The 21,343-nt window shown below is 50.0% G+C and overlaps 1 protein-coding gene across 1 annotated transcript; it reads right to left on the minus strand.

The window, feature by feature from the left end:
* Positions 1 to 371: 371 nt before the first annotated feature.
* Positions 372 to 14,443, minus strand: LOC140720520 (E3 ubiquitin-protein ligase TRIM39-like). Its single transcript, XM_073035364.1, has 4 exons — positions 14,388 to 14,443; positions 12,553 to 12,575; positions 12,347 to 12,465; positions 372 to 919 (listed from the first exon to the last, which is right to left on the minus strand). Exons 1-4 carry the CDS (start codon positions 14,418 to 14,420, stop codon positions 372 to 374), a joined length of 723 nt encoding a protein of 240 aa, XP_072891465.1. The 5' UTR covers positions 14,421 to 14,443.
* Positions 14,444 to 21,343: the final 6,900 nt, after the last annotated feature.

The following is a 21,343-nucleotide window of genomic DNA, read 5'->3' on the forward strand; positions in this document are numbered from 1 at the left end:
ATTACTTTACAACCGAATGTACAAACCTTTGATTTCTGTCTATACATGCAGTCCTCGCATAGCCTTTATCCTCCTCCACCTCACTGTCTGCTATAACACTGTGGTTACCCCCTCCCTCCGCAAATCTATTTTACCCCTCCCCCCGAGCAGCACTTGCAAATCTACCCTCAAGGATGTTAGTCCCCCTCCATTTCAGTGGCAAACCGTCCCGTCGGAACAGGCCCCACCTTCCGGGGAACAAAGCCCAATTGTCCAGAAACATGAAGCCCTCCCTCCTGCACCATCTCCTTAGCCACGTATTTAGCTGCGCTCTCCGCACATTTATATTTACAGTGACTTTACTCCTGATGCAGGTCCCGGGACCGACCTGTTTACAGACCCGGAGCGGAACCGGAGCAGATTCTCAGCCATTGGTTTTCATCCCAGGTCGCGAAGAAAGGATAAAGTTTCCCCGTGAATTTGTTCCCAGTGAAGGTGTGGAGATGGGACTTGGTCTCGGCGTTGTAAAATGAAACTGTCCCGGACTCGTAACTGAGATAAACTCCCACCCTCCCTGGGATGGGACCGGCAGCGAGACGGGCCCCGGGGGAGAGGAGACCACCGAACACGTCATAATCCCGATGTAACACGTCACCATCCCGCCCGATGACCCAGAATCCGGTCTCCGGACTCTGACTGACCGGTCCCTTCCGCTTCACAGACTCTGCGGCGACTCCCAATCCCCAGTCCCGATTCCCCGTCACCTCCCAATAATGTCTCCCCGATGTGAATTCCTCCGATCCCAGCACACATTCCCAGTGTGTGAATCGCTTCCCGGTGTCAGGGAGATTCCTCTGTGTCCCGGTACATCTCACACTCTTCCGATCCTCAGACACTTCGAGTCCTGGATACGCCGTTTCCACATCCAGGGTGACAGAGACTGGGGGGAGAAGCAGAGAATTAGAGAGTCCCCGGGGATCAGGGGGAGACTCGGGCAGCGCGGCCCCGGTGATCGGGGGGGGGGGAGACTCGGGCAGCTCGGCCCCGGTGATAGGGGGGAGACTCGGGCAGCGCGGCCCCGGGGATCGTGGGTAGACTCGGCAGTGCGGCCCCGGGGACCGGGGGTAGACTCGGACAGCGCGGCCCCGGGGATCGGGGGAGGGGGGTGGAGACGGGCAGACCGGCCCCCGGAGATCGGGGGAGACTCGGACAGCGCGGCCCTGGGGATCGGGGGAGACTCGGACAGCGCGGCCCCAGGGATCGGGGGGAGACGGGCAGCGCGGCCCCGGTGATCAGGGGGAGACTCGGACAGCGCGTCCCCGGGGATCGGGCGGGGGGTGGAGACGGGCAGACCGGCCCCCGGAGATCGGGGGAGACTCGGACAGCGCGGCCCCGGGGATCGGGGGAGACTCGGGCAGCGCGTCCCTGGGGATTGGGGGGGGGGGAGACTCGGGCAGCGCGGCCCCGGGGATAGGGGTGTGGACTCGGACAGCGCGTCCCTGGGGATCGGGGGAGACTCGGACAGCGCGTCCCTGGGGATCGGGGGTGGGGAGATTCGGGCAGCATGGCCCCGGGGATCGGGGGGAGACTCGGACAGCGCGTCCCTGGGGTTCGGGGGAGACTCGGGCAGCGCGGCCCCGGGGATCGGGGGGAGACTCGGGCAGCACGGCCCCGGGGATCGGGGGGAGACTCGGGCAGCGCGGCCCCGGGGATCGGGGGGAGACTCGGGCAGTGCGGCCCAGGGGATCGGGGGGGGGGGTGGAGAGACTCGGGCAGCGCGGCCCTGGGGTTCGGGGGAGAATCGGGCAGTGGGGCCCCGGGGATCGGGGGAGAATCGGGCAGTGGGGCCCCGGGGATCGGGGGGAGACTCGGGCAGCGCGGCCCCGGGGACCGGGGGGAGACTCGGACTGCGCGGCCCCGGGGATCGGGAGGGGGGGAGACGGGCAGCGCGGCCCCGGCGACCGGGGGGAGAATCTGCCAGCGCGGACCCGGGGATCGGGGGGAGAATCGGGCAGCGGGGCCCCGATGATCGGGGGGGGGAGACTCGGACAGCGCGGCCACGATGATCGGGGGGAGAATCTGACAGCGCGGCTCTGAGGATCGGGGGGGGGGGGGGTGGGAGACGGGCAGCGCGGCCCCGGGGATCGGGGGAGACTCGGACAGCGCGGCCCCGGGGATCGGGAGGGGGGGAGACGGGCAGCGCGGCCCGGCGACCGGCTGGAGAAGCTGACAGCGCGGCCCCGGGGATCGGGGATCGGGGGGAGACTCGGGCAGCGCGGCCCCGGGGATCGGGGGGGGGGGAGACTCGGGCGGCGCGGCCCCGGGGATCGGGGGAAGACTCGGACAGCGCGGCCCCGGGCATCGGGGGGAGAGTCGGGCAGCGCGGCCCCGGGGATGGGGAGGGAGACTCGGGCAGCGCTGCCCCTGGGATCGGGAGGAGACTCGGGCAGCGCTGCCCCTGGGATCGGGAGGAGACCCGGGCAGCGCGGCCCCGGGGATAGGGAGGGAGACTAGGGCAGCGCGGCCCCGGGGATAGGGAGGGAGACTAGGGCAGCGCGGCCCCGGGGATCGGGGGGGAGACTCGGGCGGCGGGGCCCCGGGGATCGGGGGTGGGGGGGAGACGGAGAGCGCGGCCCCGGGGATCGGGGGAGACTCGGACAACGCGGCCCAGGGGATCAGAGGGATACTCGGGCAGCGCGGCCCCGGGGATCGGGGGGTAGACTCGGGCGGCGTCGCCCCGGGGATCGGGAGGAGACTCGAGCAGCGCGGCCCCGGGGATCGGGGTGAGACTCGGGCAGCGCGGCTCCGGGGATGGGGAGGAAGACTCGGGCGGCGTCGCCCCGGGGATCGGGGGGAGAGTCGGGCAGCGCGGCCCGGGGGATGGGGAGGGGGACTCGGGCAGCGCGGCACCGGGGATCGGGAGGAGATTGAGCAGCGCGGCCCCGGGGATCGGGGGGAGACTCGGGCAGCGCGGCCCCGGGGATGGCGCGGAAGACTCGGGCGGCGGGGCCCCGGGGATCGGGGGGGAGAATCGGGCGGCGGGTCCCCGGGGATCGGGGGGCGAGACTCGGGCAGCGCGGCCCCGGTGATAGGGGGTTTTCCGCTGTACGGAGAGCAGAGTGACCCCTGGCCCTTGACTCCTCAGACAGGGGAAACATCCTCCTTCAGTCCTGCCTGTTGACCCCTGAAAGAATTTTGTGTTTCCATGAGATCTCCTCTCATTCTTCGAAACTAGGAACAGAGAACATAGAGCAGTACAGCACAGGAACAGGCTCGTCATTCAATGTTCACACTCATTTGTGAGTGTGAAGTGGGGCAGTGTGATGGTTTGAGGCAGTAAAGGAGGTGATAATGGGAACCAGTAGGGGAGAGATGAAATTCAGATTGAACCAGGAGGGGGGAGAGGTGGAAACCCCGTGGGTGAACTGTGGGTGTAGATGTAATGAGAAGCTAGAGTGGGCAAAGATGGCAGATGAGGATGACTTTGTCCCCTTTCCCACAACCCCATCCCCCGCAACCCCTCATTAGGACAGGGGATGAATTTGCAGGAACCCTTAAGCAACACAGGTCTTGACGAAGTGTTTCAGTCTGATCCGTCGACTGTTTACTCTTTTCCATAGAAACTTCCCGGCCTGCTGTTCCACCAACAATTTGTCTGTGTTACTCTGCTTTAAATATACTCAATTATTTGGCCTCCACAGCTGCCTGTTGCAGATTCACTATCCTGTGGATAAAGGAATTCCTCCTCATCTCTGTCCGAAATGGACATCTCTATAGTCGGATGCTGTGCTTACCGTCCTCGACCCACCCACATCCTCCCAACATCAACTCTCTCCAGACAGGTGTCAGAGAGATCTGGCGAGACCCTTCATCAGGACCTGTGTAGCTTGGATTACCAGCATCTACAGATTTTCTCCTGTTTGATTTTTAAAGCAGAAGTTAATAAGTAAACTTCTTGATTGGTCAGAGACTCAAAAGTTATGGGGAGGAGGCGGGAGAATAGGGTTGATGGGGATAATAAATCAGACATTCTTCTAAACTCCCGTGAGTACAGGCCCAGAAACATCAAACACTCCTCATATGTTAACTCTTTCATTTCCGGAATCATTCTTGTGAATCTTCTGCACCCCCTCCAATGCCAGTACATGTTTTCCGATAGAAGGGACCCAAAACTGCTCACAATACTCCAAGTGTGGTCTGACCAATGTCTTATAAAACCTCAGAATTACATCCTTGCTCTTGTACTCTAATCCTCTCGAAATGAAAGCACACATTGAGTTTGCCAATCTTACCACTGACACAAACTGCAAGTTAACCTTCAGGGAATCCTGCACAAGGACACCCATGTCCCTTTGCACCTCTGATTTTTGAATTTCGCCCAGTTTACAGAATTGTCTATGCCTTTAATCCTTCGACCAAAGTCGTACCTGCCTAAGTTTGTACCTGCCAAACTCTACCTGTGCTACAAGATCCTTATTACGTATACTGGTGCATTCAATTAAGACCATAAGAGAAAGCAGCAGAAGCCGGCCATTCGGCCCTTCGACGAATCTGCTCCGCCATTTTATCATGAGCTGATTCATTCTCCCATTTAGTCCCACTCCCCCACCGTCTCACCATGACCTTTGATGCCCTAGCTATTCACATACCTGTCAATCTCTGCCTTAAATACACCCAATGACCTGGCTTCCGCTGCCGCAAGAAATTCACAGATTCACCACCCTCTGGCTAAAAAAATTTATTCGCATCTCCGTTCTATTATCTCGATTTAAATAATAGTCTGCCCGTTTATTTCTCCTACCAACATGCATGACCATACACTTGTCAACATTGTATTTCATTTGCCACTTCTTTGACCATTCTTCCAATCTATCCAAGTCTCTCTGCAGACTCTCTGTTTCCTCAGCACTTCCGTCCCCTCCACCTATCTTTGTATCATCAGCAAACTTAGCCACAAAGCCATCTATTCCATAATCCAAATCGTTGATATAGAACATAAAAAGAAGCGGCCCCAACACGGACCCCTGTGCAACGCCACTGGTAACCGGCAGACAACTAGAATGGGATCCTTTATTCCTCTCTCTGTTTCCTGCCAATCCGCCAACGATCTATCCACATATGTAAATTTCCCGTAATTCCATGGGCTCTTATCTTGTTTAGCGGCCTCATGTGCGGCACCTTGTCAAAGGCCTTCCGAAAATCCAAATACACAACATCCACTGCATCACCCTTGTCTAGCCTACTTGAAATCTCCTCAAAAAATTTCAATGGGTTTGTCAGGCAGGATTTTCCTTTAAGGAAAATTGTTTGGCCTATCTTGTCATATGCCTCCAGGTACTCCGTAACCTCATCCTTGACAATCGACTCCAACAACTTTCCAACCACCGATGTCAAGCTAACAGGTCTATAATTTACTTTTTGCTTCCTTGCCCCTTTCTTAAATACCAGAGTGGCATTTACAATCTTCCACTCCTCCGGAACCATGCCAGAGTCTATTGACTTTTGAAAGATCATTGCTAATGCCTCCGCGATCTCCACAGCTACTTCCTTCAAAACACAAGGGTGCATTTCATCTGGTCCTGGAGATTTATCTACCCTTAGACTGTTCAGCTTCCTGAGAACTTTCTCTGTCGTAATTGTGACTGCGCACACTTCTCTTCCCTGACACCCTTGAGTGTCTGGTATACTGCTGATATCTTCCTCAGTGAGGACTGATGCAAATACTCGTTCAGTTCCTTAGCCATCTCCTTATCTCCCATTACAATTTCTCCTGCATCATTTTCTATCGGTCCTACATCCACTCTCACCTGTTTTACTCTTTATATACTTGAAAAAATTTTAGTATCTCCTTTGATATTATTTGCCAGCTTCCTTTCATAGTTCATCTTTTCCCTCTTAATGGCCTTCTTAGTTTCCTTTTGTAAGCTTTTAAAAACTTCCCAATCCTCTATCTTCCCACTAATTTTTGTTTCCTTGAATGCCCTCTCCTTTGCTTTTACGTTGGCTTTCACTTCTCTTGTTAGCCACGGTCGCATCGTTTTTCCATTCGAAAATTTCTTCTTTTTTGGAATATATCTGTCTTGCACCTTCCTCACTTCTCGCATAAACTCCAGCCACTGCTGCTCTGCCGTCCTCCTGCTAGTGTCCCTTTCCAGTCAAATTTCGCCGGTTCCTCTCTCACGCCACTAATTTCCTTTACTCCACTGAAATACCGACACATCGGATTTCGGCTTCTCTTTCTCAAATTTCACAGTGAACTCAATCATGTTACAATCACTGTCTCCTAACGATTCCTTCACCTCAATCTCTCTAATCACCTCTGGGTCATTACACAATATCCAATCCAGTACCTCTGATCCCCTAGTGGGCTCAACAACAAGCTGTTCTGAAAAGCCATCTCGTAGACATTCCACAAATTCTCTCTCTTGAGATACAGTGTCGACCTGATTTTCCTAATCCACTCGCATGTTAAAATCCCCCACAATTATCATAACACTGCCCTTCTGGCAAACCTTTTCTATTTCCTGTTGTAATTTGTAGTCCACCTCACTGCAGCTGTTAGGAGGCCTGTAGATAACTGCCATCAGGGTTCTTTTACCCCTGCTATTTCTTAGCTCAACCCAGAAAGATTCTTCCAATCCTATGTCACCTCTTTCTAATGATTTAATATCATTTCTTACCAATAAAGCCACGCCACCCCCTCTGCCTACCTGCCTATCCTTCCGATACACCGTGTATCCTTGGACGTTCAGCTCTCGGAGACATGCATCCTTTAGCCACGTCTCAGTGATGGCCACAAAATTATACCTGCCAATCTGTAGCTGTACGACAAGATCATCCACCTTATTCCTTATGCTGTGTGTATTTAAGTATAACACCTTAAGTCCAGTATTTGATACTTTTTGTTTTGATTTCACTGCAACTCATCCCAGTGGCTGCAAATTTGCCCCATCACCTGCCTGTCCTTCCTGATATCTTTACTGCTCACTATCTTAGATTTATTTCTGTTTACCTTCTCCTCCACTCTGTCATTCCGGTTTCCCATCCCACTGCCAAATTAGTTTAAACCTTCCCTAACAGCTCTATTAAACATTCCCGCTATGGTTCAGGTGTAACCCGTCTTTTTTGAACAGGTAATACATCCCCCAGAAGAGATACCAATGATCCAAGAATCTGAAGCCCTGCCCCCTCCGCCAGTCTCTCAGCCACGCGTTCATCTGCCTGATCCTACTATTCTTGCCCTCACTAGCACGTGGCGCAGGTAGCAATCCTGAGATTACTACCCTGGAGGTCCTGCTTCTCAGCTTCATTCCTAACTCCCGGAAATCTCTCTTCAGGACCTCCTCCCTTTTCCTCTCTATGTCATTGGTACCAACATGTACCAAGACAGATGGCTGCTCGCCCTCTCCCTTCAGGATATTCTGGACCCGATCCGAGACATCCCGTACCCTGGCACCTGGGAGGCAGCACACCATGCGGGTATCTCTATCAGGCTCACAGAATCTCCTGTCTGTTCCCCTGACTATGGAATCCCCTATGACTACCGCATTCCTCTTCTCCCTCCTTCCCTCCTGCACAACAGCGCCAGGCTCAGTGCCAGAGACCCGGTCACCGTGGCCGTCCGCCGTCAGGTCATCACCCTCTACAGCATCCGAAACGATATACTTGTTGCTGAGGGGGGCAGCCACAGGGGTGCTCTCCACTATCCGGGCATTTCCCTTCCCTCTCCTGACAGTCACCCAGTTTTCTGACCCCTGTAGCCTAGGGATGACTACCTCCCTGTAGCTCTTGTCTATCACCTCTTCATTTTCTCTAATAAGCAGTAGGTCATCAAGCTGCAGCTCCAGATCCCTAACACGGTCTCCGAGGAGCTGAATCTCGGTTCACCTGGTGCAGATGTGGCTATCAGGGAGGCTGGAGGTCTCCCAGGATTCCCACATCTGACACCCTGAACAAAGCACTAACCCTGCAGACATGCTACCTAATTCTACAAGAATGAAACAAAGAAAGATAGGTCTACTCACCCACCTACTTCGCCATATACACGAACTATTTAAACCGTTAGCTAATGTGCCCTGCTGTTCCCCCGTCCGTCCGGGCCGATTTGCCAAGGGGAGAAAAAAAGAGTCGGTGCCTCGCTCTCGGCTCTTCCCGTTACCGCCTAAGCCCGTTGAGCCAAAGCCCTACACTCTGCTGCCACCCACTCCGCTGCCCGCTGTATAGGGTGGTCATCTTTCTAAACTCTCCGCGCTGTCCTGCGCAGTCTCGCCGTTCTTGTACGCGTTTTTTAAAAAAACTGCCTTCCTTCAGAATTTAGCTCCCACGCCGCCCGTCTTGTCCCAATCTAAAAAAACACTTTCAGTCCTGTATTCATCAGCCTATTCCACACTGTCCACATGAAATTCAGCAAGGCCTTTGATGTCGATGATAGACCACACTTGGAGCATTGTCTGCATTTCCGGTTGGGGAGGATGTCATTACACTGGACAGGAGGCTTCAGGAGGATGTTACCAGGACTGGGGGCTTGGGTTAAAAGCAGTGAGTGGGTAAGCTTGGACTATTCAGCTGTAGTGTACGATGTTCAGGTATGTCCCCTTATCGAGGGAAATAATTCATAAGGAGCTTAAATAACGTTTCTTTTTCCAAGAAATGGGAGTACAGAACCAGAGGCCTCAGATTGAAAGTGAGATGGTAAATTTTTCCGAGTGGTCTATCGGGTAACATTCTCATAGAAAGGGAGGTTGGTAAATGGAATTTGCCCTCAAACACTCTAGAGACAGGTAAAAATAAAATATTTTAAAATGAATTTGGGCAGGTACACAGAAGGGAAATGGTTAGAGGGATGGGGGGGGGGGGGGGTCAAACACACACAAATGGGCCATGCTCAAGAAGACATCTTAGTCTTGCAGATTGATGAAGTGGGCCGTGAGTTCAACATCCGTCAAACCCTCCCAGATCATCCTCCTGAGGAATCTCACCCTGGAGTCTGTCTGTGAAGTGTTGATGTGACGTCACGTCAGAGGGCAGCTCAGTGCCACAGAACAGACAGACCGGTTAAGGACGGCAGATTTCAATCCTAAATGGGAATTTGTGCCTATTTCTGTGGCCGTGTGTCACGCGCTGATAGTATATCCGTGTGTGTGTGTGTGTGTGTGTGTGTGTGTGTGTGTGTGTGTGTGTGTGTGTGTGTGTGTGTGTGTGTGTGTGTGTGTTGATTGTGGTAAATATCCTTGTGGTGTGTATACACATTGAAGGAGGGTTTGCACATTGAAGAATTTGTATGTTACAGTGTGTCCTCACATGTCTGGTGTGTGTTGACAATGTGTCACACGTGATTGAATTGTTTAAATTAATAAATGACTGTCTCTGAAGAGATTGGTTTCCAGGTTACTGAGGGAAATAACAACGTACATTGCTGAGGCTCTGACTACAATCTGCCAATCCTTCCTGTGTATGTGGGTGAGGGAGCTTTGCCAGGCCGGTTATGCTGCGGTGCTTCTCCCGAGATGAAATCTTGACCCATGTCAATGCTTGTTGGTGTGTCCGAGCTCATTCTCACAATGCTTCAATGTGGTGGTCTGATAACCATAAGACATAGGAGCAGAATTAGGCCATTTGCCTATCGAGTCTGCTCTGCCATTCAATCATGGCTGATTCTTTTTTCCCCTCCTCAGCCCCACTACCTGGCCTTCTCCCCGTAACCTTTGATGCTGTGTCCAATCTAGAACCCATCAAGCTCTGCCTTAAATACACACAACAAGTTCCACAAATTCACCAGCTGCTGGCACAAATTTCTCTGCATCTGTTTTAAATTGACGTCCCTCTATCTTGAGGCTGTGCCCTCTTGTCCTAAACTCCACCACCATGGGAAGCATCCTTTCCACATCTACTCTGTCTAGGCCTTTCAACATTCGAAAGGTTTCAGTGAGATCCCCCCTCATCTTTCTAAATTCCAGCGAGTACAGACACAGAGCTATCAGACGTTCCTCGTATGAGAACCCTTTCAATCCTGGATCCATCCTTATGAAATGAACCTTCTGCAATGCCAGCACACCTTTTCTTAGATGAGGAGCCTAAAAATGTTCACAATACTCAAAGTGGGGCTTCACCAGTGCCTTATAAAACCCTGCTCTTGAATTGAATGTTATTCTAAACCACAGATTAAACGCCAGGAGCAACAGGCTCCGGGACAGCTTCTTCAACCAGGCCATCAGACTGATTAACTCGTGTGGACACAACTGAATTTCTATGTTATAATAACCAGCCTGTTGTACATATTGTTCATCACAAATTACTATCAACTGCACATTGCACATTTAGACGGAGATGTAACGAATTTTAATCCTCATGTATATGAAGGATGTAAGTAATAAAGTCAATTCAATTCAAATCTATTCCTTGTTTAGTTTTTTCATCCCAATCATTCTTTCAGTTCTTCTCTGTAGATATTTAAAAGCTTCCCAATCCTCCGTCTTCCTGCTCATTTTTCTTCTGCCTTTACATTAACTTGTCTTCCCTTGTCAGCCACAGTTTTACTATTTTGCCATTTGAGTATTTATTTATTTTTGGAGTACATCTATCCTTCACCTTCCTCATTTTCCCAGAAACTGACACCATTTCTGCTCTGCTCTCATCCCTGCCAGCATCTCCTTCCAATTTGCTTTGGCCAACTCCTCTCTCAGACCACTCTAATTTCATTTACTCCTCTGAAATACTACAATGTGAGACTTTACTTCCTCCTTATCACATTTCAAGTTGAACTCAGTCATGTTGTGAGCACTGCCTCCTAAGGGTTCTTTTAACTACTCACCTCTAGTTCAATACATAACACCCAATCCAGTAGAGCTGTTCCCCGAGTAGGCTCAACGGCAAACTGCTCCAGAAAGCCATCACATTGCATTCAACAAATCTTGAGATCCTTTACCAACCTGATTTTCCCAATTGATCTGCATGTTGAAATCGCCCATGATTATCATAACATTGTCCTTTTCATCAGCCTTTTCTATTTCCAGTTGTAAACTGTGGTTCTCAACCCACTGACTGTTGGGAGGCCTGTATATGACTGGTGTCAGTGTCATTTTTACTTTTGCAGTTCCTTACCTCAACCCACAAGGATTCAACATCTTCCAATCCTATGTCACATCTAGCTGCTGATTTACCAGCAGAGCCACACCACCCCATCAGCCTTCCTTCCTTCCTCCGATACATTATGTAACCTTGGACATTCAGCTCCCAACTACAACCATCCTTCAGCCACGATTCCGTGATGGCCACAACATCATACCTGACAATCGGTAATCGAGCACAAGATCATCCACCTTATTTCTCATACTCCATGTATTGAGATATAACACTTTGTGTACTGTATCTGCTACCCTTTTTAATTCTACATCCCTAATGCACTGATACTCAGCCTGCTGGCTGTAATTTTGTCCTCGCATCTGTCCGCCCTATCTGACAGCCTGACTGCACGCTATCTTTGCATTTTACCATCAATCCTATCCCTTCACTCCACTTCCTGAGCACCCCCCCAACAAATTAGTTCAGACCCTCCCGAACAGCTCTATCAAACCTCTCTGTGAGAATATTGTTCTCCCTCGGGTCCAGGTGCGACCCATCCCGTTTGAGCAGGTCATTCCTCCACCAGAGCAGATCCCAATGATCCAAGATTCTATATTCAGGATCTAATTGCTTTTACTTCCAATGTCATTGTCTCAAAATTTACCAAGATATCTGGCTCTTTTCCCTCCCTCTCTAAAATGCTGTTGTCACGATTCGGGGCATCCCTGACCCTGGCACCCAGGAGGCAACATACCATTCGGGTGTCCCGTTCACATCAATAGATTCTCCTGTCTGTCCCCCTGGCGATTCAGTCCCCGATCACGACCACTCCCCTCTTCTGCCTCTAACAACAGTGAGAGTTGCTGATCCAGAAGGGGGAAGACCTGTGTCAGTCAGAGTCTGCACTCACAGGGCACATGAAGGACTTGTGTATTTTCCTGACAATCCCTGTCACCACACTGATACTCATTTTTATTCCCTACAATATTATCGTCGGTATTAAATTCCCAGTTCCTCTGGTAGATCCAAACTCATGTCCTGGTGTGTTAGTGCAGTGTTCCTGGGATTGGAACACAGTGGTTCATCTACCAGTCCGTATATTGGTTGTATTGTGACCCTGTGCTGGTGTGTCCAGAGGTCTGACATCTCCAGCTGCCCATGTGACAGTGATGCCTCCCAATCGGTGGGGTTGCTTTGAAATAAACTTCAGTTCCCCTTCAGCTCAGTATTACAGACAATCTTTGCCTCAAATTGTAACTAAATTGTGCTTCATAAACAAGGAGAAATGAATGTTTGTAAGTTTTACCTCGATTAATGGCATCAAGTGTTTCTCTCAGCACTGTGTTCAACAAAAAGAGGTGATCGAATTTTTCAACCGGTAGGGTCTCATCTGTCACTGACAATTCCTGGATATCGTCATTAATCCTGTAAATATTAAACTGCTGGTTATAAATTGCTACTCTGAACTATTTTACAAATCCATTCAGGGTTTCAGTGAAGAGCCTGTCCTACCTTCTGTTCCGACAAGCTTCCTCCTGAAATAAATAAAACACAAATCTGATTAGACTGGGACTTACTGTCCACATCCTGAATATCATCCAAAGCATTACAAGGTGTTGAAAATTCCCACTCCCGCAATCACTCACACACACGGACAATACAGAAGCACGGAGTAAATTACAGGGAAAGTTTCTGAATGTCAGACCATTACTGAGAGGATGAAACTTACAGGGAAGACAGGACAGGCTGTGCATTTTCATCTGGATATGACGTCAGTGTGATAGGATGGAGGAATTTAAGATCAGTGATGTATGTGATTGTGTGCGGGTGGAGGAAGTACCTCTATTTATGGGGAGACTTGTGGGGAGATGTAATTCCAGATGGATTTTAACAAATTCCACAAGAAATTTAGTGAGGAGGATGTGGAACTCGCTGCCACAGGAGTGGTTGAAATGGAACAGCAGAGATTGAATGTAATGGGGAGGCTGGATAAACACGAGAGGGACCAGAGATTTCGGGGCACTGTTGCTGGTTGTGGTGAGTAGATGGCAGGAGGATTGTGAAGCAGGGAAATTGAGAGGAGAAGATGGGCCGAATGGCCTGGTTATGTTTTGAACGATTGAACGTTCATTTGAATGTTATCTGTAAAAGTAAAGAGACAATAATAGTTTCCCTAATCTGATGGAAACCAGATACAGAAGATATGTCTGATGTGTGGGTCAAATTCTTTGTTCTCACTGATTGACAAAGAGACCCTCACACCAACCGCACCAGACACACTCACAGCCTGTGACTGGAACTGGGAGTTAACGAGAGTTTTAGAGGATATTTAATGTAGAATTAAGGACACAGTCAGCAGCTCTGTGTTATGATCAGAGTAAATAATTTCAGAGACATTTGCATTCTGTCCTGGGATGTACAGAAGTTGCGGAAGTTCAGTTTTGGGATAATAGACAATAGGTGCAGGTGTAGGCCATTCGGCCCTTCTAGCCAGCGCCGCCATTCACTGTGATCATGGCTGATCATACGCAATCTGTACCCCGATCCTGCCCTCTCACCACATCCCTTGATCCCGCTATCTATAAGAGTTCTATCTAACTCTCTCTTGAAAGCATCCAGAGACTTGGCCTCCACTGCCTTCTGGGGCAGAGCATTCCACATATCCACCACTCTCTGGGTGAAAAAGTTTTTCCGCATCTCTGTTCTAAATGGCCTACCCCTTATTCTTAAACTGTGGCCTCTAGTTCTGGACTCACCCAACAGGGGGAACATGCTTCCTGCCTCCAGCGTGTCCAATCACTTAATAATATTATTATTATGGGACAACAACAACCCTGAATAGATGCATCAATTGTCTGGTGAGAAACAGTTTACTGCCATTTGTAAATGCTGTGTGTATGAGCAATGCATCTGTTTTCTGTCTGCATTGTATTCTGTGTTATGTGTTTATTAAGATAACCAGTCACGTGAGTGTGGACATGGTAAAAGCGAAGGGAAAAAGTTAGGTGTCCGTACTTTGTTCTGGGCAGATTTAAGCTGGGGACGGGCGGATGTCATTCTGTTCTTGACCGCTGTGTTGCAGCTTACGTTATAATGAATTACCCTGAAGTATCATCGCTTCAAGATTGTATTTTGCCAATGAAGGACTGAAAGCGTATCTTGGACGTTTTGACATGTAATTATTGGAGTGATTGGAGGGCGCATCATGCAGGTATAACAGTTTGTGTGAGGTCGCCAGCAGCGGCAATTGATTTGATAGAATCGGCCTCTGTGCTGTGTTTATTTCGAATATACCACTGTTCATTTAGTGCCCTTTGACAGAAACAAATTGAAATATAATCCCTCACCGTGAGAAATATCACACTGTCTTTTCGATCCATCTGCTCCTTTAACTTTGAGATTTCCTCCTGAATAAACCTTATATTCTATTGAATCTCCCGAAGATTTTTCTCCATTGGATTTAGAATCCTCTTCTCTTCTTCCCTGAGATCCCTGAGTAAGCTCTGCTCTTTCTCAGTGATAATCTGGCGCAGTTCAGCAAACTGGGATGTGACGTGGGACTGAAGGCTGTGTGACTGTTCCTGTCGAATGAAAGGTGAAGATTAATATACTGCATTGCTGTGCTCTGTTTCCTTTTGTCGTTAAGTTCGGTCTATTGGAGTCCATGCTACTTCCGAGTGCATTCCCGTCAACACCATTCCCTCACGTTTTCCTGAAACCTATTCTCACTTACTGACCCATAAACTCCCATCTGATTCACTCACACCCTCCCCACCTTTACAGGGTTAACGGTAATTTCCCATTCATCCAGCATGTCCTTGAGGTGTGTCGGAATCTCTGGTGGTCACAGGGAGAACATGCAAACTCCACACAGACAGCAGCAGAGGTCAGGATCGAACCCAGGTCACTGGAGCTGCGATACTCGGATATTCTGCATTAAATGGAGCAAAGCTCGACAGTAATATCAGAAATTCCGCTCAGGAAGCCTCACCCGAACTCCGGAAATCTTCTCTTTCTGTTTCTGCTCCTTTTCCTGGAAGTCTGATTTCTTTTTTGTGAGAGTGTCTAAGGAAGATTTTAGCTGATCCTGGAAGTCAGAGAGTGAAGGAAATAGAAACAAAGATGAATCAAAAGAAACAGGTGATCAAACCCGATTATCACACAAAATGCTGGAGGAACTCAGTGAGTCAGGCAGCATCTATTCAGTGGAAATAAACAGTCGGTGTTTCGGGATAAGACCCTTCATTAGGACTGGGAAGGAATGGGACAGAAGCCAGAATGAAAAGATTGGGTATGAGAGCCAGCTGACAGGTGACGGGTGAGTCAACGTGAGGGGGAACGTGGGGGAGGGTGATGAAGTGAGAAGCTGAGAGGGACAGGTGGAAAAGTTAAAGGGCTGGAGAAGAAGGAATCTAATACGAGACGACTATCGACTTTGGAAGAAACGGGAGGAACTGGGCTGTTTGCGGCACCTAATGGTGACGAGGGAGGTTATGAGTCAGGTGTAGCACTTGTCCCGCTTGCAGGTGTCGGTGCCAGGAGGAAGATCAGTGGGGAGGAGAGAGTGGATCAGGACGATACAGTACGGGGAGCGATCCGTATAGAGAGCCGAGAGTTGTGGGGAGGGGTGGGTCTGGGCTATTGGAGGGAGAGATGCGTTTGCTGGTAGAATCCCGTTGGAGATGGCGGAAGTTGCGAGGTGATGGTACGTAGGACAAAGGAAATGTGTTAAGTATCAAATTAACTTTAGTTTTACCTTGTAGGTTTTAACAGCTTCTTTAATCGGCATGAAGCGGTGCTCTCTGTGTTCCTGCGCGTCTCTACAGACCAGACAGATCAGTGTTTTGTCCGTTTCACAAAACAGCTTCAGTTCTTCCTCATGTTCCTCGCAGTGACGTTTACTTTCCTTCCCTTTCGGGTTCAGGTTTAGATATCGAGCTTTTTCCGCCAGATTTGCTAAGGCCCGATTCACCCTGAGGGTGAGGTCAGCAAACACCTCTCTACATTCCGGGCAGGAGTTTCTCTCCTCCCTTTCCCAACACCGTGTGATACAAGAGCGACAGAAGTTGTGTCCACACTCCAGTATAACCGGATCGATGAAGAAATCCAGGCAGACGGGACAAATTGTCTCCTCGCTCAAACTCTCGGCCTGTCCTTTCGAAGCCATATTGACTCCCAGCACTTCCTGATTCAGAATCCTTTTACGTTCGGGGAGTTGCTGATCCCCTGCAGTACCGCGATTGTCCACTACACGCGCTGCAGACTCAGGAAATGAACATTATGTTGATGTCTGTGGGAACCGATTGCGGAATCTATATCAGGGAGGGATCAGAAACAGATTAAGCAGGTCGGAACAGAAATGAAAACTCGGCCATGGACTGCCCAAGCCCGGCTGCAAAAGGAGGAGGGTAGGGCATGAGGTTAACAACCCCATCCCGTAAAAGCCTAGTGCTGCAGAAACGTCACTGAATCTCCAAAGTCCTTATCCCTGCGGTCGGAAGGACCTTCCCCTGGAAGGCGATTGAAGTCGGGTGGGGAAAACAGAGACCACAGGGCCGATCAACCCTCGGAGAGCTGCTGTTGACGGCCTGTATCCCAGTAGGCGTGATGGGCTAAAGAAGAAGCAGAACAGAAATGAAGCCGGAGAGAAGAGCCTGGTTCAGTCTGAGGCCGGACTGAAAGGGGGCAAGTTCTGAAGAGAGGCGCAAGAGACTGCAGATGCTGGAATCTCGAGTAAGAAACTCGAGGGACTGAGCGGGACAGGCAGCATCTGTGGAGAGAAATGTAAAATCGACTTTCATTTCGAGATCCTTCCGCTGGATTCTCTCAACCCGAAATCTCGATTGCCATTTCCCTCAGATGCTGCCTGACCCGTTCAGTTACTCCAACGGCTCGTTTTTTTATTTTTGTTTTCTCTCTCGGTGTAAAGAGAGTCAGACTGGGGTGTAAAACAGGGGTTAAGTAACTATTTAAAACTTAAAAATTGTGCCGTGACAAGACGGATGCTGTGACTGCAGGGGAAAGTACGAGACTGGACATTCCACGTCACAGGGTGGGAAACATTATTTTGGTTGGTGAAGTCCTGAAGAAACTTTCTGACTTTACCCATGTCTCTCCCAGCTCCAGTGAAAGGCCAGTTTCCACAAATCTGGACAGAGCCCAGACGTTATTTGCCATGAAATAGTCATAGGGATAAACCGTGCAATGCCTTTACCCGAGGATCAGTGAGCCTTCTGTCACGCAGCTGCTGTGGCACAGGCCTTTGCATCTTTCTCCACAGATCTTCGCCAGCCCACAGTCCGCAAAGAGGTGAGTGACCGTCTCGTCTCCACGGCAGTAATCTCGGGGCAGCGCGCTGTGGGAGTGATCTCCGGGCATGCAGCAAGGATCAGACTGGAAGGGGCCCTCTCATCTCCACTGCAGTAATCTCGGGGCAGCGCGCTGTGGGAGTGATCTCCGGGCATTCAGCAAGGATCAGACTGGGACCGTCCCGTCTCCACTGCAGTAATCTCGGGACAGCGCGCTGTGGGAGTGATCTCCGGGCATGCAGCAAGGATCAGACTGTGAGGGGCCCTCTCGTCTCCACGGCAGTAATCTCGGGACAGCGCGCTGTGGGGGTGATCTCCGGGCATGCAGCAAGGATCAGACTGGGAGAGTCCCTCTCCCCCAGCCAGTTACGGTTTGGCACGATGATTGAAGTAGTTCATCGCCCTCCTGATGAACCGACACCATCTATTAGATTCATCCCAGTGCACTCCGGTTGGAGCCCAACCAGCCACTGAGCACATCGACATGAAACCCTGTCGGAGTAGAGCAGCATCCATCATCAGAGATGCTCACCACCCAGGCCAGGCTCTTTTCTCGCTGCTGCAATCAGGTAGAAGGTACAAGAACCTCAGGTCCCGCACACCAGGTTCAGGAACAGTTACTACCCCTCAACCATCAGGCTCGGGAACAACACAGGATGACTACACTCACTTACCGTCCATTGAGATGCTCCCACAACCAATCATCGTAACAAAATGAGTGAAATCGGAGGTGGTTTGACTGAGACGGATCGCATTGGGCCTGTCTCAGAATTTAAGCAGTAAAAGGGACAGGCTCAATCTCAAAGGATATTGACAGGGTTGGGGCAGGAAAAATGTTTTCCCTGGCTGGGCTGTGGAACTATATATCACAGACTGAATATCACAGTTCACCTCAGCAGGACAGAGATGAGGAGAAATTTCCTCACCAGTGCAGCGAAACTTTGGAATTTCCTCCACAGGGTTTCTAAATTTAATAGACATATTCTGGGGCTCTGCAATGTTGGGGACATTGCGGGAAAGTAGTGTTGAGGTCAAAGGTCAGACATGGAGAGGGTTCAGATGAATTTCACAAGGATGATTCCAGGTATGAAAGGGACGTTTGATGGCTCTGGGTCTGTACTCGGTTGTATTCAAAATCGTGCGGGGAATCTGATTGAAACCTTTTGAATATTTACCGGTAGACAGAGTAGATGTGGAAAGGATGTTACCCATGGTGTGAGAGTCTCGGACAAGAGGCACAGCCTCAGGATAGAGGAACGCCCTTTCAAAACTGAGAATCGGAGAAATGTCTTCAGACAAAGCGTGGTGAATTTGTGGAATGTGTTGCCACATGCAGGTGTGGAGGCTACCTCGTTGGGTGTATTTATGGCAGAGATTGGTAGGTTCTTCATTGAACGTGACATCAAAGGTTACGGGGAGAAGGCCTGGAACTGGGGTTCAGGAGGGAAAAAAAGGATCAGCTGTGATTGAATGGCGGAGCAGACTCGAATAGCGAGATGGCCTAATTCTGCCCCTATGTCTTATGGTCTGATAGTGTTATGTTCCGAGTTAAGGACAGAACAGGCGCAAGGGGCCGAATAGCCTTTTTCGTATTTTCTAAACCACGCGTTTACCTTTGTGCCTTGTTCTGCCCTGGTCTTCAGCCTGTCAGAATGTACAGGGGAGCAGTGAGAGCTCCGGAGATCCGTCGGCAGCCGCTGCGGTTATTTCATGTACTCCTTATTTATTGCTATTAATTTATATTTGCATTTGCACAGTTTGTTGTCGTCTGCACTTTGGATGATCTGACACTGATCCAGTTATAGTTACTATCCTGCAGATTTTCTCCCCATTTCCGCAGCAAAATGCTTCTCAGGGTTGTATGTGGTGACTTATCTGCACTCTGATAATAAAATCTACTTTGAACTTTAAGCGTCGGGGAACTTGCTTTGATTCTGTCACAAACTGTGACTGACATCTCCAGCTACCAGTAGCAGCTTGTTCTCAGATACACTCACAGCCAATCAGCGGCAGAGCTGGGAGAGTCGTGCTTCTATTGGCTGAGGAGTGTCAGTTGGAGGGATGCTGAACGTTCGGAGCGGTCCGAGGTTTGGAACTGAGAGCAGGTGGACCTGGGGAGAGGCCGGAGATTGGGAGCTAAATTTCGGGTAAAGGTTACAACACCGGCCGGGTGAATACTTCTATGGCAGAGGTGAAGATCCACAATTACTGGAAACATTCCTCCGATCATGGCTGATCTTTGACCTCAGCGCCACTTTCCTGCAACGTTCCCATCTTCGCTCAGCCCTCCTATATGCCTTTTGAATTTAGAAAACTTGTGGGAAAAATAATACAAAGGTTCTCCGCACTCCTCATCTAAGTCCTGTGAGCTGACATCGGATTCTGAGTCTGTGACCCCTTATTCAACACCCAGTGAGGATAAACGCCATTGCTGCCCCCACCCTGCCAGTACCCTGTGAGACTGTCTGTCTCAGTCAGACCACCTCTTATTTGGCCAAATTTTGAGACAGGCCCAGTTAGTGTAATCTCACTGAGGACACTACCTCACCACCCCCCTACCAAATCAATGTCTGAAACATTCTCTTCATTCTCTTCACCCACAGGCTGACTAGGGGAGGGAGACCAGACCTGTGCACAGTGTTCCATGTACGCTCTCACCAGGACCCCATATACCTTCAGAGGAGATCTTTATTCTTCTATTCAAACCTTCCTTCCCATCCAATGCTCTTCATTTAATATCGAACTCAAACAGTGAACAGACACAACACAGCCTCAGCCATGAATTTAAAGGGCAGGTGTTGCAACAGTTTGAGCTTCATACCGGGGGCCACGGAGCAAGCAGGGTGTCACAAAGGGAGGAATGTGGGAGTGCTGTATGTCTGAGCCCAGCTGTGTGTGTTTGTGTATCAGAATCAGGTTTAATATCACCGGCACATGTGGTGAAATTTGTTCCTTTTTGTCTGCAGTACATTGCAATATTTAGTAATAAAAACTATAGATTACAATTAGTATGTGTAATTATATTTAAAATGTACTGCAAAAAGAGAAGGAAAATACTGAGGGGGTGTTCATGGGTTCATTGTCTATGCAGATATCTGATGGTGGGGAAGAAGCTGTTCCTGAACCGGTGAGTGTGTCTTCAGGGTCCTGTACATCCTCCTTGATGGTAGCAATGAGACGAAGGCATGGCCTGGGTGATAGGGATCCTTAATGATGGATACCACCTTTTTGTGGCATCATCCTTTGAATCTGTCCTGGATGCTGTGGAGTCCACTGCCCATGAAGGAGCTGGCTGAGTTTAAAACCTTCTGCAGCATTTTCCGATCCTGTGCAGTGGCCTCTCCACACCAGGCAGTGATGCAACCAGTTAGAATGCTCTCCACAGAACATCTGTAGAGATTTGCAAGTGTCTTTAGTGACAGACCGATCCCCCTCAATCTCCGAATGAAATGCAGCCGATGTTGTGCCTTCATTGTAACTGCATCAATATGTTGGGCCCAGGATAGTTCCTCAGAGATGTTGACACGCAGGAAATGGAAACTGCTCACCCTTTTCACTTCTGATCCCACGATGAGGACTGGTGTGTGTTCCCTCGACTTCCCCTTCCTGAATCCAGAATCAATTCCTTTGTCTTCATGATGTTGAGTGCAAGGTTGTTGCTGCGACACCACTCAACTTGCTGATCTATCTCACTCCTGTACTCCTCCTCGTCACCGTCTGAAATTCCACCAACAATAGTTGTGTCATCGGCAAGTTTATAGATGAGCCTAGACACACAGACGTGGGTGTAGAGAGAGTAGAGCAGTGGGCTGAGCACACATTGTTGAGGTGTGCCAGTGTTGATTGTCAGCAAGGAGGAGATGTTATTTCTGATCCACACTGACTGTGGTCTCCTGGTGAGGATCCAGTTGCAGAAGGAAGTACAGAGGCCCAGGTTTTGGAGCTTGGTGATTGCAATTGAGGGTCTGATTGTGTTGAATGCTGAGCTGTAATCA

Source organism: Hemitrygon akajei, unplaced genomic scaffold (assembly GCF_048418815.1).
Source record: "Hemitrygon akajei unplaced genomic scaffold, sHemAka1.3 Scf000044, whole genome shotgun sequence".
Classification (NCBI taxonomy): Eukaryota; Metazoa; Chordata; class Chondrichthyes; order Myliobatiformes; family Dasyatidae; genus Hemitrygon; species Hemitrygon akajei.

Bases quoted from the DNA above. Each gene is read 5' to 3' on its own strand.
- LOC140720520 (XM_073035364.1), bottom strand. From the start codon at position 14,420: ATGGATCGAAAAGACAGTGTGATATTTCTCACG. The intron at 12,466-12,552 runs GTAGGACAGGCT...TAATATTTACAG, and splicing joins GAAGCTTGTCGGAACAGAAG to GATTAATGACGATATCCAGG. The intron at 920-12,346 runs GTAAAACTTACA...TTCTCCCCCCAG, and splicing joins ACTTGATGCCATTAATCGAG to TCTCTGTCACCCTGGATGTG.